Source organism: Cololabis saira, chromosome 16, assembly GCF_033807715.1.
Source record: "Cololabis saira isolate AMF1-May2022 chromosome 16, fColSai1.1, whole genome shotgun sequence".
Lineage (NCBI taxonomy): Eukaryota > Metazoa > Chordata > Actinopteri > Beloniformes > Belonidae > Cololabis > Cololabis saira.
In genome coordinates this window covers 16,999,513-17,014,159 of record NC_084602.1, presented here as the reverse complement: position 1 = coordinate 17,014,159, position 14,647 = coordinate 16,999,513, and the positions used below count along the sequence as shown (strand labels likewise).

The 14,647-nt window shown below is 45.2% G+C and overlaps 1 protein-coding gene across 3 annotated transcripts in view; it reads right to left on the bottom strand.

Moving 5' to 3' along the window:
* The window catches only part of dnmt3ab (DNA (cytosine-5-)-methyltransferase 3 alpha b), a 48,167-nt gene extending 33,831 nt beyond the window's left edge, over positions 1 to 14,336 (bottom strand). For 2 of the 3 annotated variants that reach the window (XM_061744218.1, XM_061744221.1), the window contains exons 1-4: positions 14,183 to 14,336; positions 11,944 to 12,154; positions 6,518 to 6,622; positions 3,327 to 3,690 (exon numbers count right to left, since the gene is read on the bottom strand). In XM_061744218.1, the coding sequence (XP_061600202.1) occupies positions 3,327 to 3,690; positions 6,518 to 6,622; positions 11,944 to 12,024 (550 nt within the window). In that variant the 5' untranslated portion in view covers positions 12,025 to 12,154; positions 14,183 to 14,336. The remainder of the gene's footprint in view (positions 1 to 3,326; positions 3,691 to 6,517; positions 6,623 to 11,943; positions 12,155 to 14,182) is intronic. The other variant, XM_061744219.1, reaches the window with a different exon arrangement.
* Between the last annotated feature and the right edge of the window lie 311 nt (positions 14,337 to 14,647).

Sequence of the window (14,647 nt, the reverse complement as noted above, 5' to 3'; positions counted from 1 at the left end):
ACACCAACGCAGGCCATACGCCGTGGGTTACGCGAAATACGGCGTACCCTACGGCGAAAGCTCCGCGTCGATTTAACGCGGAACTATAAATCAGGCTTCACAGCGCCCGGCTCGTACTCTTCGCCGCGCGCAGCTCTCGCCGACTCCGCGCTCATATATTTAATACATTTATAAAGCCCATATATTTATAAAGCCCACTTGGCCAAGCCCTAACGCTGAGGCCATGGTAGATTTAGATTACACGCGGACACGCAGCACTGTTGACTTTTCCCTGCCGGCTCTGCTCACTTGCTAACAGTCCCCTCACAAACAGGGTCCAGCGGCGCTACGTTCCGCCGCGCCGCGTTCCCAACGTTGTGTGCGCTACTCACCGGTATTACGGTATATGAAAAATTCATATCATAAGAAAAATAAACGGCAAACCTGATTTTATTTTTTTTCTTCTCGCAAACACCCGGGTATGCCGGAAATCCGGCGTGACGCCGGAGCGCTATCACCCCTGCAATTGATTAAATTAAAATGTTTTCCATTCTCGGTTAGATATACGAGTTCCGCCTTTTATCTGCAGTGGTGTTGATAAAACATGTCCAGAACTGGCATTGCGTTGCAGAATAAGCAAGATCTTCCCTGAAAAGGATATTTTCTAGATGTTAAATGGTAATTGAAACAATGTACAATATGTAGACGAGCAACCACAGCAGCCCACACTCACCAAGCAGCCCATGGCACGTGTCTGGGCTGTGGGAGGAGCAGATTCCAAACAGGAAAGACCCCAGCGAGGATTGGAACCAGGAACCCCTTCTTAATGGTTCCCTCACAGATGTGGGAGTTACCCCCTGCCCCAAATCAATAGATGATGAACACTATGACCAAATATTCTCTTCATCTGTCCAAAGATTCTTGGGGATGCTCTTTTGGGATTAGCTCACGTCATTAACACGTTACCTGTTAATGTGACTAGCGTTGAGGTGTTTCAGTTGGTGTTTTTTCAATATTACCCATCTTTTCCAAATTTGCCCCTTTTTTGAAACATGCTGCTTGCATCACATTCAAAATGATATTTGCATGATACTTTCACGACATGCAAATACCGTTTTTTCATAGTTCAATCAGCTAATGGTATTAGCAAATGATTATGCTCACCATTAAGAGGATGGTGTTCTCATCTTTAAAAAGTTACCTTGAAAATCGTTCAGCTGATCTTTAGTCAGTGGATAAAAGCAAGTAGCCTGAGTCTGATGATAAATAACTGGTTAAAATGCACACAAGCAAAAAGTGCAGAGGAATCAGCTAAAGCCAACAGCCAGCAAGGTTATCCCTGTTTTTTTGGTTTGTTTTTTTTCTAGGAAGAGACATGACAGACCCCAGGAACTGGGATGGGGTAAATACAGACTGCGGGCTCGGTTTATAAAGAGTTTTGGGCGTAAGTTCCCCCACGACGGGGACCTGCCAGCTCTTGCAGGAGGGTTGCTGCCAAGAGATGAGTCACCTCACCTCGGGATTTATTTGCTGCAGTCTTCATCAAGGTCATCGCCAGCGTCTGTGTGGCCAGAGAGGGGCAAGGGAGGTGTGCAGCTCAGATGGAGAGAGGACTTGAAAGAGTGTGCATGTGTGGGAGTGACAGGGGGGTGAAACGGTATGACTGATCTTCATCGCGGCCTAAAAAATACTTCCCTTACAGTTTAACTAATTATGCCCTGTCAAGGCCCCTTACTTCTTCCTTTCTTTCATATTTCATGTCATTGCCCTGCGGTGGGACGAGAAAGAAACACATAAATTACTGAAGAATAACTTCTTGAAGACCAAAATTCATTCTAACAGAGACCATAATTATTTTGTTTGCTGAACTCCTGGAAAACAAAGTAGTAGGTAAAATACTTTCCAATAGCATTACATATCCGGACATCGAAATATATGAAGTGTTTTCCAGCCTCCACCACTGTGCTTGACACTTGCTCTGCTGTGTTTTTTCTGCTGCACATTACGGCCAAACAACTCGTCCTTGCGCTCGCCTGTCTAAAGCAATATTGTCCCAGCAGTCTCGTCCAGATTGTGTGTTCTGTCAAACCTGAGCTATCCTGGCATGTTTGATTCCTCCTGCAAAACCTTTCCAAACACGCCGTGCTCGTTCCGGCCTATTTCTAATCAAACCGTCATGAAATTCAACACTCGATATGCTAACTGAGGCCTCTAATGTCGGAGATGTACCTCCCTGGGTTTTTTTTCTGCATTTTTCGCTCCTGGGAAGACTGCCAACTGTCTCCAGCGTTATGCATTTCTGAGTACTGCTTCTCACTCTCGGAAGATGGATTTCAAATTGATCGGAAATGGGCCGCACGAGCCCGTCCAGGCCGATGGGTTGCAGTCATTACTCTTCTATTACCGTTGCTGATGTTGTTCCTCCTCAGCATTGCGTAAACATGGATCTGAACGCTTCAGACCAGCAAAGTGCGAAAAACCTTTTTTATCTAAGTGCTCAGACTCGCTAACGACCAAAGGAATCAAATGGTTTTAATTAGCGGCGCTTGGCTCCTGCATGCCGCCTCAACTCATGCGCGGCTCCTGCATCTCCACTTCACGCTTGTTCATAAATAATAACGATGCGTAAAGCTGTATTTAACGTAACTGCAAGCCCCATTTTTTTTTTAAATCACGTCTTTATAAATAAAACACTGGTTTTTCGTCCGTTACAATAAGGAATCCAAAGGTTTGTGCACTAATTAGTCGAGCTGCCGACTGAATCCAATATGATAAACGTGTTCTCTATTATAGTCTATCAAAGTGATGACGTTTAAGCTGCAGGGAAAAAAAACACAGGCTTTACATATTAAAAAAAGGGTAATTCTCTTTCCTTTTCCTCGCATGATGTCAGATGTGATCTATTTTGCAACCAATTCCTCAGTGGAGCAGCTCGCCTCGCCTCATAAAGTGTGGATTTAATTGTCAACTGATCGTGCATATTGAAAGCATTTGGGTAGACCACCCTGGAGGCATTAGGTTTTAGTGAAATAACATTCTGTGTACATGATCTGATAAATATTTGGAGTACATCATTAAGATCATCTCTGATGATACAGCGAGATTCCCGGTGCCGTTTTCTTCGCTGCACTGTGCGGCGGGATGAATGTGACACTTAACACCTCGGGGTTACTAATCCCGGCAGCGTCGTTCCTGTGTTCTGAGTGCTGAGCTCCACAGACACCCATTTATAGATCTACCCGACATCTTGTACGAGTCACGTGCGCGTCGCTTTTTCCTGCCGGGCCCCGTGAAGAGAGCATCAAAAGAAAGCATAAATCGACAGCCGGAAGCCAAAAAAAACTCACATTTGGTTGGGCGCTCCAGTTTCCGTCTGCCTCTCTTCTTGCTCGGCATCATCAGACCGTCGTCCTTGTCCTTCTCTGAGTCCGGCTCCTCCCGGCTGGCCAGGAATCCGTTCTCTTGAGAGGGGCTCCGGCTCCGGCTCAGGCTCCGGCTGCGGCTCCGGCTCCGGCGCTGGGAGCTGTCCTCCGCCTGGCAGGAGGAGAGGTCTCGGGGGATCCCATTCTCCACTTCCCTCTTCCCCTGTTTGGGGAAGCAGGCATCGGGCATCCTGTCTCTATGTCCGCCCATGTCTCCGTTGTGGACTTGTGCCATGGGCGGCCTGCATACGCCGTCGTAGACGTGGCCGACGCTGTCACAGCTCTCAACCTGCAGGCGTTGAAATGACAACATCTATCAGCTGCAAGGTTGCACAATCCCAGGAATCTTGAATACAAGGACCAAATCCTGCTTAGCTTTGCTGGTGTAACTGTGATAGAGATATTTGATTTCAGCTATTAAAGTTTATAGACTCTACCAGTCACCTAACCTGACCTCATGCCATAACACAGCTCCCATTTGATTCCTAAATACTGCATCTCTCCACTGGCTGTGGAGGGCTTGTGGAAATTTACCGGATATTTTCCCTTTGTGTCCCCCGCTGCTGCTTTTGCTGTGATACAGTTTGAGGTTTGAGGGCGTGCACGAGCGTCGTAGCTGTGGATGCAAGAACTGGACGTACAACAAATCATGTCACCAGCAAGGATAAAGAAAGTAGCACTACTGGAGTAAAGCAATTAATTAAGCATTAATCCATTTCACACCAGATGATTGTTCCCAAGCTTCCTCTGCAATATCTGGACAAAATCAAACTGCAGCTCAGCTCTTCTCTTATTTATCTGTGAGTTATGGTATTTCCCAGTCGGCTCCGTTGAACTGCAAACATCAAAGCTAAGCCAGTAAATCTGCTGCCCTGACATTAAGTTAGAAAAAGAGAAGGGATTACTTTACACATACGCACATCAGGTACAAGAGTAAGCTTCCTGTAGGCGTGCATTAATCATGACGACGGCGTAGAAATATGTCGAGAATGTTGGCTGTTTGACGACGGAGACGTTTCTCTCTGTGTCCACTTTGGAACGCCCTGTTAAACAATCTCACCGCAAACAGCCAAGCGGAGTCAGAGAGGTGACAGACGTGAAGTTTCAGCAGCAGAAAAACGTCTTAAGAGTGATGTGTTTCGTCTCTAGTTTGGTGGTGTGTAAAAACAGCCGCCCACCACCACCCGAAACAACAAAAATACATCAATATAAATCCAATTCTCTGATCTGATTCTTGCAGGCTAAAGAGGGGAAGGATGCAAACCTGCGATTCATGTGACCCTACAAAAATATCTGCGTAATGGATGCAGAACAAATGATACGTAACAGACATGCAAAATAAACTCCCGTCAAAGTTGCACTGCATAGTGAAAACAAAAGTACACCAGCCAAAGTGGTCTTTGGGGCATTCCTTCGCAAGCCACAGAAGTCTAAATGACTCCATCATTGTTGTAACCGTGAACAAATTAGCTGTAAAGCGTGGAAAGTGCAGCTTGACAATAAATCTGTTTGACACAGTGAATGAAAACAACAAAATACTGCGGCTCAGTTGTTAATATTCTGACTTCAAACAAAGAAGCTGCTACCTGCACGAATGCATACGAAGCAAGCGCACGCAAACGAAATAGCTGTCGGCCGTGCAAGCCGACTGTCCCTGAAAGCATTATGCAACGCATCGGTGACCCAGTGAACTGCATACAGCCCCGGCCAGAGGTCAGAGGTCATGGTGGGTAAATCAATCAGCTCAGACGGGCCGACAGGGGTCAGAGAGGTTATAAGTAAAACACTAACTAGCTAATCCAACCCACTGCTCAGCAGATTGCTCCCACATGCAGCGGTAAATAATACGCCGGTTTTAAAAACAGTGACAACTGAGGCTACAACCCTGAATAATAAACAAATGTTATTATTACATTTTCTGTTGATGTTATTACATCATCATAACATAAAAACGTTATTTAAATGCTAATTATTAACAAACGGGAGTTATTTGCTACATTTCTTTGTCTTAAAGGAGACAAATTAAGAAAAAAAAAGTACTTTGCGTCTTCACAGCAAATCGTTTTCCATTTTATAAGTAAATTTTGCATAAAATCAACAATTTGTTCCAAACGTTTGAGTCGAGACAAACTCACAGACGAACAAGCAGCTAGTGAGATGTGTCACCGGTGAGGTCGCAGATTAACTCCCTCGAGCTAACAGCTTTGAGCATCGGTGCGCGACCCCCTCAACAGCAACGGAAGGTGGGTTAATGTGTGCAACAGAAAGAGATGTTGTTTGTCTTTTCTGGAGGGCTGGATGCTGGCGGCATACCTCCCTACAACAACCGTTCCCCAGGTCCCTCCGTCTGCGTTTACTGGACAATATAAAATTAACAAAAGAAAACCATTTCATGGCAGAACGGCAGCAGCAGTAAAACATGGACGTGACGAGAGCATCTGGCACATGTGGTCGATCCCCCACAGCTGTGAAAGCAGTCGTCCGGGCGCCCCGATTCTGAGCGCGGCCTTTTCTCTGCGGGTTATCAAACAGGCCGCTCCGCTCTTTCATATACACGCTGACAAAAACCCTCCGGCATTTCCCTCCCGACCGCATATTCTCTACAAATATTCCGTCCGTTCACACTGTGAGAAACCGAGTAAACTTTGCTTTTAGCGGTCTCCAGCACGTCGGGCACGTCGAGCGCATGCGTGACGCCACGACCGGCCAGCTGGGTGGAGGTGCGGCGGAAGACGTCCTGCCTTCCATTAGAAACCAACTGAATAATTAATCCCGTTTCCCCTGCCTGGGGAAGAAAGGTTTCCGTCGGTCCGCGGTCAGTTACCTGCATCAGACAACCTTTTCTTTCTGTTCCGTCTCGTTATTTACCGGGTAAAGTAAACTGGGACGGAGACGAAGCGCCCAAGCTGAAACTGCAGCTCAGAGCTAACACTAAATCTCTCCATCTAAGGATCAGTTCTAGCTGTTTCTGGCAGTTCATCAAAGAGTTTGGACTCAATAAAACCAGTAAGGAGCTTTACCGAGTCCTTTCATGCAGGTGAAACATTATGATTGAAAACAAATGTGTGGATGAGCATTTGCGGCTGCTACTTTTTCTGACATGCGTCAACACTCACTGGAAGTTTCCGCTTTCTTCCCAGCTTGCCAGGTTTAAAACAGGCACTACTTAAAGTCGGATTCTCCTCCTCCATCAGGTCCATGTCCAGTATTGTAGTCTCTCCCTGTGAAGAGAGAGAGAGAGCGAGAGAGAGAGAGAGAGAGAGAGAGAGAGAGAGAGAGAGAGAGAGAGAGAGAGAGAGAGAGAGAGTACCGTGATTAGGGACACAGCATCCTGCAAATACATAAGTAAATGAGATATGACCCGATCCGTCGACTCCAGCCTCATTCAGGAGCAGCGGTAAAAGATAGAAGGGGCTGCAGGCAGAGTCCTCCACGTAATCTGATATCTTTACCTCCGTATAAAACACTTTTCCCAGTGATCAACTGATGCATTTGTTAACTACACACAAAAAAAGGGATTTCTCAGGGCAGATTCCAACCAGCAGCCAGTGAATCAGTGCGTCTTCACTCATCTTTGGAAAATGTCACCTCAAAATTGCAGCTCTGATGTTGTCTATCTCTTATTGAAAGTTCGGGGTGGTAGGGCCGACGCCGGAGCTGCAGGGCACACAGAAAAGCTGCAGCAGCGTGACACACTTGAACGTGGAGGGAGGACCGCGGCGGGTCCTTGAACGTCCTCGGCCGACGGTGACAGAAACTGAATGACACGTTCCTTTGAACCGGGCTGAAGTGAAAAGCCCCGCGGACGCAGCGCTGACCTTCCGCAGACAATTCCCTCTTGACACCGTAACAAACAGGGTGACCGGCCCCCACCTTCGCCTGCTGCAGTTTCCCTTTGATTAATAAAACTGTCTAACCCCGTGAACAAAGCCCCGTGTCTGCCACCACAAAGTACCCCAGGGGCTGATGGGAGAAAAGATGATCCTGATGTAGATGCGTTTGGATCCAGTATTGACTGAATAGCACCGCCAGAACCAGGTCTGAATGCAAATGAACCTGCAAGGCCACTGCTGATGGCTTCGGGGGAGGCGGGGGTCGGATCATTATTAAATTCCCTCAGCATTTAATGTAATATTCCCCTGGAGACGTATAGGCACTTGACGCTGTAAGATATTCCCTGGCTCAGTACCTTTTACTGATGAGTTGATAAGTACATTTACTTCAAACTCACATATGGTGGAGCAGTGGAGCCACAGACGCTAGAGCATAAGAAGTCTGAGATATGCGTCTATATATGCAAAAAGTTTAAACAATATGGAAACACAAGGAGTCATGGGCATAGATTTGATTCATGCAAAAACAATAATAACCTTTATGCAATATATACTATGCCAACCACTAGTGAAAGTGATGCAACACCTTGAAATATTTACGTATCTGAACTAATTCACAGTGGGACTTTTTGTCTGCAATTCAATGATAAGTTGAAAATGACGTGTTACAGCCAGAATCTTTTGCTTGGTTCGTACCAAACAGGGCCACCAGGTGGCGCCGGACATTTTGTTTTGTGACATGCGAGAGGTCATAGTTCACCGGCTGCTTCCGTCACATGCAGTAGCTAGAGGTTTAGGTTATGCTGATCACAGTGAAGACCAGACCCGATACTGCTAGAGCCTTTACCTACACACGCCGCTTGACAGTCGACGCAGAGTTTTTAGTATCAGTGCGTGGCAGGGTGGAGGTGCAGCCACTCAGGTGATTGGAAACAGGTGTTCCCAATCAACCTCTCCACCCTGCCTGCCTTCATAAGAAGTGGCTGCACAGCAGCAAGAGGGCGGCGGACTGAAGCTGAAAACACGTGTGTTGGTGTGTTTGGAAATAAAGGTGTTCGTGCACAGAACCCCGTGTCCTCTCTGTCCTGTTGGTCGGGCCCCGTAGCACTAGCCGTGCTACACAGTGCTTCACATAAAATCACATACATCTTACGCTCTGAAGGAAATGTGCATTTGCTGTGGTAATGCACCAGAAGGCCTGCAGGGGGCAGTGTAGCTGACTGAATAAGGGGAGGGAGGACATATGATAGGTTATGAGGGAAACTGCTGTGTGATGCTGATCAGGAGGGCAACATTACGGCAAGGTACATGACAGGGAAACAAATAAATGACTATGACTCGTAAAAAAAGACCACCAAAACAATGACTGTCAGCAGCCCGTGCTGTTTTAATATCCTGTAGGGGTGCAACGATTGGTCGACGCTGATGATAAAAATACTCAATGCCGAAGTTAATTGTCAACTATTGTGCACAAAAATATTAACACAGTAAGGCTTCACCTTCCTTTCTATCACCCAGAATTGGATATACAATAGCTTTCAATAGCTTTCAGCCACTACTGTCGCCACGCAGGTCTTTCAACAGAGTGAGGCATCTTTCTTCCTTTTCTATCTCTGCTGAGTTGCACATGCGCACTAGAGTACGGCGCCAGGTAAACAATATGGCGGCGACGGATGCAACACCACAGCTACTAGCAGTACAGTTCATTAAAATAACTATTTTAGAATGAAGTGGCCATTTTTAATGTCCTCAATTCATAATTAGCACTTGATTTAAACAACCTCATGCTAAATGTAAAAGCTGAGAGCTAAATAAGAGCCATTTAATCATTTTGAGAGTCATAATCTGATTAGTCGACTAATCGTTTCAGTATTCTGACTAATTTGCAATTTCTACTATCCTGCAATAATCACATATGTAATATATATATATATATATATATATATATATATACATACACTGCACCCTTGCCATTTGGTAACATGGGAACGGTGCAGTTGAAAAAAATGAAAAAGTAGAGGTTCAAAAGGTTTACAGCCCTCCTTCCAGTGAAAACCTTCTGATCCTCTTCTATTTTTTTAGTTCCTTAAAAAACAATTAAGTTAGGAAGCCCAAAATGTTCCGTAAGTGTATTTTTCTGGCCTTCGAGCAAGCACGTTCGTGTGAATGTAGAATCTGATGCTAGACAGCAACTGTAAAAATAAATAACAGTGCAGCAAGTCAGTCTGCGGAGGCTCATTTAAATAATCCGCTCCTCGTGTTTTGCACTCGGAAAGGGAAACTCCCACAATGCTGTATGTAGAAAAGCAAGGCTAAAGGTTCACCGTTTCCATGCTCTTTCTTCCACCAATCGACCACCGCAAACAACATAAAACAATAGTAGTTTCATACTTGCATATTCTTTGACAACCAATGTTTATTTCTGAAGCTTTCACACAGCGGTTGAAATCATTTGGTCTATTTCTGACTACCTGATGACCCGTCTCTTTCATGCTGGCTGCAGGCATCCCATCTCCAGGCCACGGAGTAATCTGGACAGGAACGTGTCATTTGTAGACTTCTGTGATGACTGACGAGAGAAATTACTCAGCACGTAGGGTGCTGATGTAGGGCACGCATACCGAGGAACTAAAAATATGCTTGACTTGGTCTTTTCAATTTTCAGAGTACTAAATAAAAATGAAACTAGACTGATTGTTTAAGCAGCAATGGAGCTGCATGTATATTATGTAATAATATGAAGGTGAAAGTGAACGGGTGAATCATAACCTAAACAAAACTGTGAAGAATACAGCGAGCCATAACAATGGTTTTAAAGAGATCCCTGCTAACTATTTAAGGGGTCACGGACATTTATACCCATAGAGGGTTTGTTTCAGAGTTGGAGCCATGTTGTACGCTTAGTTTGTGGCTCGATTGAAGAAGTTAAAGAAATGGACGTGATCAGAGTAGATCAAACGGCTGCTTGTGCTCATAAATCATCCACAGATTTTTAGAGAGAATGCAGGCCTTTAAATTGATATTGAAATGAAGATATTAGTTCTTTTGTAAGACGGAGCCAGTTTATTGTGCGATCATTAATAGACTGGCGCTTTGGCTGTTTTTTTCCCCCTTTCTGGGACGGCAGAATTTGCATAGATAATGGTATGTTTTGAGTGCAGCCTGGTGTGCAGGCTCATTTGGGAACCACTTACGTGGATGACACGATTCAGTGGTGCCAGGCTATCTCTGCGGGAACAGCCCACACCACGGCCGTCTCCACCAGAACGCTCAGACACACTGGAGGGAAAAATCAACGCGCCGCTTTCACACACAGCCTCACACAAACAACGTCTGAAACACAACAGAAAAAAAGCCTGTAATGTAATCGGCTGTTGTTGCCTGGAGTGAACCCTACTACACCGTCGATATCGCTGCACTATTTCCGTCTGGGTAGCCTGCTATTTAAGGCAATGTCTGTTGCCAGGCAACAAGAGTAAGGGCAGCAGCGTGTAATGGGAACATACAGGAAAAGGACAGATCCCGCCTCCCCCAGTTGAAGAGCTGTACAGCCGTTCCCCGACTCCAACTCCAGCTCCGCCAGCCAACGCCCACGTCGGCACCATTACACCTGCACTTGTCACATCACGGTCCTCGCGATGCTGCCGACACTCCCACTGAGGTGATGATGCTGCAGTTAAACGACCACGATTATGAGTCTGACCGCATCACAAAGGTGACAAGAGCATCCCACGTGCACTCTGACTCTTCAATAAATCCTAAAATTGATTGTTGATTGTACCGATCGACACTTTCATAATTGTTTCCATAAAATGAGATTTTAATCTGAAGGGATTGCACTAAACCCTAAACCACTTTCCTCTAGATTCAAATGATCTGTCCAGGGAACATCACACAGCACGTTTGTCACATAAGTGGAGGTAGCAATCGCTTCAAAGCAAAATCCAGTTAGTCTCGTAACTGTTGTGAAAAACTTAAAAAAGAGAAAAACAAGTGAAACAGGCTGTGAAGTTTGGTGGAGTTTCCTTTCTATTTTTCGCCAAGAATTCTCCCATGTGCACTTGGAAGACTAAACTCCTCTATGTAATCTGAATTCATTAAATCTTTATTGACTGAGGGAATACAAAAATCTAAAGCGCTATAATGTTTTTTCCAATAGCATCAAGACAGCGGCTACTCAAATCAGCTAAAACCTGTAACGATCATGAAGGAGCCTAGAAACATCCTACATTTAACATCAATAACATGAACACACTAAAACTCTTCACTTACTGGTCAATCGGGACGTTTACAATCAGAAATATTGCATGAATCTGTTTAGTTTGAGCGCCTTCATTTGCTTCCAAAGAGACGTGCTTTCTAGTTTTTTCTTTAAGGTACAAACTAAAACCCATCGCTTCCATGTCTCAGTCGTTTTAAGAGTTTTAAATCACGTCAAATGTCTCATCTGGCAGTAAATACAGATTACAGATCCGATGCAATTTATATATAAATGAAAAAGGAGTGGTCTGAAGACCTAACCCTGAGGAATACCCTTGGTTACACAATTATTAGGTAAGCCCGCAGCTAAAAATAATCCACTTAAATGAGGTATTGTGAACTCTGGTGAGGACTTGGCAGAGGACTGGCAAGAGAAATCCCAAGACCGACCCACTGAGCTTCACATAACCTCCCTGGCGAGTGGTAGAGTCACTTCTTTCACTTCTTACCATTCTGTTTCCAGGTGAATCAGCAAAGTCTGAGCCTTTGAATGCAGTGGTGTTGGTGTTGGTGACAGTGTTGGACGGCATCGTTGAGAGTCTTACGGGCTTATGGGTGGCGTTGGATGATGGGTAGTGTAGATGAGAAGGAAGCTGCCGGTGAAAATGAACTCAAAAGTAAAAATAAAGAACTTAGAGATGATCCTTCTTCTCTACTCCCCTAAAATAGAAAAGAACAAAAAAAAAAGACAATTAGACTATTTTTGTTTCCACTGAGCTGATTTCATTGTTGGCACAGCTAACGCAACGCCTGGATTGTTGTTTTCCTCAGAGGTCAGTGACCTAAAACAAAATGGGACATGAAAAGGCCTGCTGCAGCTATTACATAATTACCTGATTGCAAATATCTGAACTGACGGCGGTTATTTTTGCATAATCATTAGAATAGTTTCCAATTATGTGCTGAGCAGCTGGATGAACTTCTGCTACCTCTAAATAGACCTGAACCACTGGTCTCCTGTTCTTCTGCAATGATTTAATGATACCAACTCTGCATTTTTAGAAACTTCACCACTAATATTTTAGCAAAGTGAATCATAATGCCATGGGTTTAGTTATAAAACCATACACCAAAACATCCCAGCATCACTATGAGAGCTAACTTGTAGGAGTTGATTTTGCTTTTCAGTTTTAGTAAGGGGGGGGGCAATTATTACGATCACGAAAAAGGAATTTTATGATTGTGAGCGCTGTAGACATGAAGTATAACCATGTAAGTAACAAAGAGGAAGTTACATTATCAATGTTTTCTGTGCTTTGTGCAAACGTACATACAAGAGAGTGGCTATGAGAAGGACAAAACATCAGGAAATAATTCCTGGAGACAAGGAGGCACATTTAATCTTTTATATGGTGCTGACAAAAAAATGTAAAGGTGTTGGTAAGAGATGTTTTATGGTTTTTGGGGTGTCCAGTGGGCATAAAACGGGTAACATTTGGTTATATAACCATGGACCACCTTTCAACTGTACATCCAATCTTAATTTTTCACAGCAGAATTGTTGATGGACAGGACTGCACGATGAAAGTGAGGCTTATCAGAGCCATTCATCACAGCTATCGCCATTAAAACATACTGTCAACAGCTTCTTCATAATGATAAGTTCATGCAAAAATCTAATCTGCAGCAGCTTTCAGTTTGTCATTAGTGTTTAGACACTTTGGTAACCTGCCTCCAGGCATTCAGTTAAGAGTTAAGCAGCTCCTCATGCAAACTGCAGAGTGCAGCCCTGACATACTTTGTGCATATTTCCCCAAATCCTCTCGCTTTTAGTCTGAGAGTCAGATTTCTCTTTGTTGAGGGCTCGTCATGTAGCTATAGGACCCGTTCAGGCTTCTATAGATACTGTATGGCAAGTATGGCCCGCAGGCCCTCTCTCTCACCATGTGTCTTTATTAAATGAGGGCTAAACTCAACCAAATCCCCCTCGTTGTGGCGTCAAGGTGGTGAAAGCGGGATAATAAGACTGTTGCACATGTGTTTTTGCATTAATATTTCATTCGCATCTGGGTTGAAGTTACTCCAGCAGTGCGCCATGCGCGCAGCTACAGTCGTACCGGTGGAGAGGTGCACAACTGTATTCATTAATCAATTCCCAGTAAGCCAAGGTTATTAATGACATTCCCATATGATTCATTTCAAAAGACACACGTCTGCTGGAATTCAGTACTGGCCCCTGGGAAAAAAATTAATTGCAGTCCAAAAGCAGAGCGGGTAAATCCTGAGAAAAACATCTTATTACAGGCCCGCAGGACCCCCGGCGTCTAGATAACTGAGTGACTGTCTCATTCACCTGGCTATGCTTTAAAATGTCAAAGTTTGCGATGTTTTATTGCGGCAGGGAAGTGTGAGCAGGGGATGGTCGCTGCTCTGCAGGCCACGGCCACTGAAGGATGGATCCCCGTTATTTCTGCTCATGAGGCTGCCAGAATAAAAAAAAGCGGAGCTGCGAGGGCTTGTTCTCCGCCGCAAACACGCACGACTTCACCCCTCAATGTACCAAACGAGCATCACCCGAGGAAAAGGAGGAAAAAAAACCCCAAATTTCTCTATTTCCCATTTTCAACCGAGCTCCTTCCGCTATCTGAGCGCTTCGCCTTTTTGTTCACAGTGAGGTTCCCCTTTCTCACTGGAGCGCCGCCTTCTACGCGTTTTGCGAGGACGAAGAGCCGCTTGTGTGCTAGTTACCGGATTTTTTCCCAAGTCCCGGGCCTGACCCTGTATGCCTGGCTTGCTCCCGGAGCCTCCTTGTGCGTCTCTCCCCGACCTCCGCCTCCCCGGCCAGCAGCTCCGCCGATCCTCCGCTCTGCGATCAGGCCCGCTCCGCGGCCCCGGCCGCCGGGTCCTAACACCGGCGCTGTTCGGGGCGGGAGGAGGGCGGGCAGGGAGGCGGAGCTGCTGGCCGGCAGCAAAGCAAGGCATACCTGTCAAGTTGAGGATTTAAAGGGGACCTATTATGGCATCTACTACCTATTTTAAACAGGCCTTGGATGTCTTAAAAACAAGTTTTTGATTGATTTTGCTAAATAAAATTCAGCCTCTGAGCCATGTTTTTATCATCTCATTCTCTAACCTCATTATCTATGCAGGATTCTGAGTGGGCGGGGCTATGATAATGAGGCACTGTGCTGATTGGCTGCCTAAATGATGCGA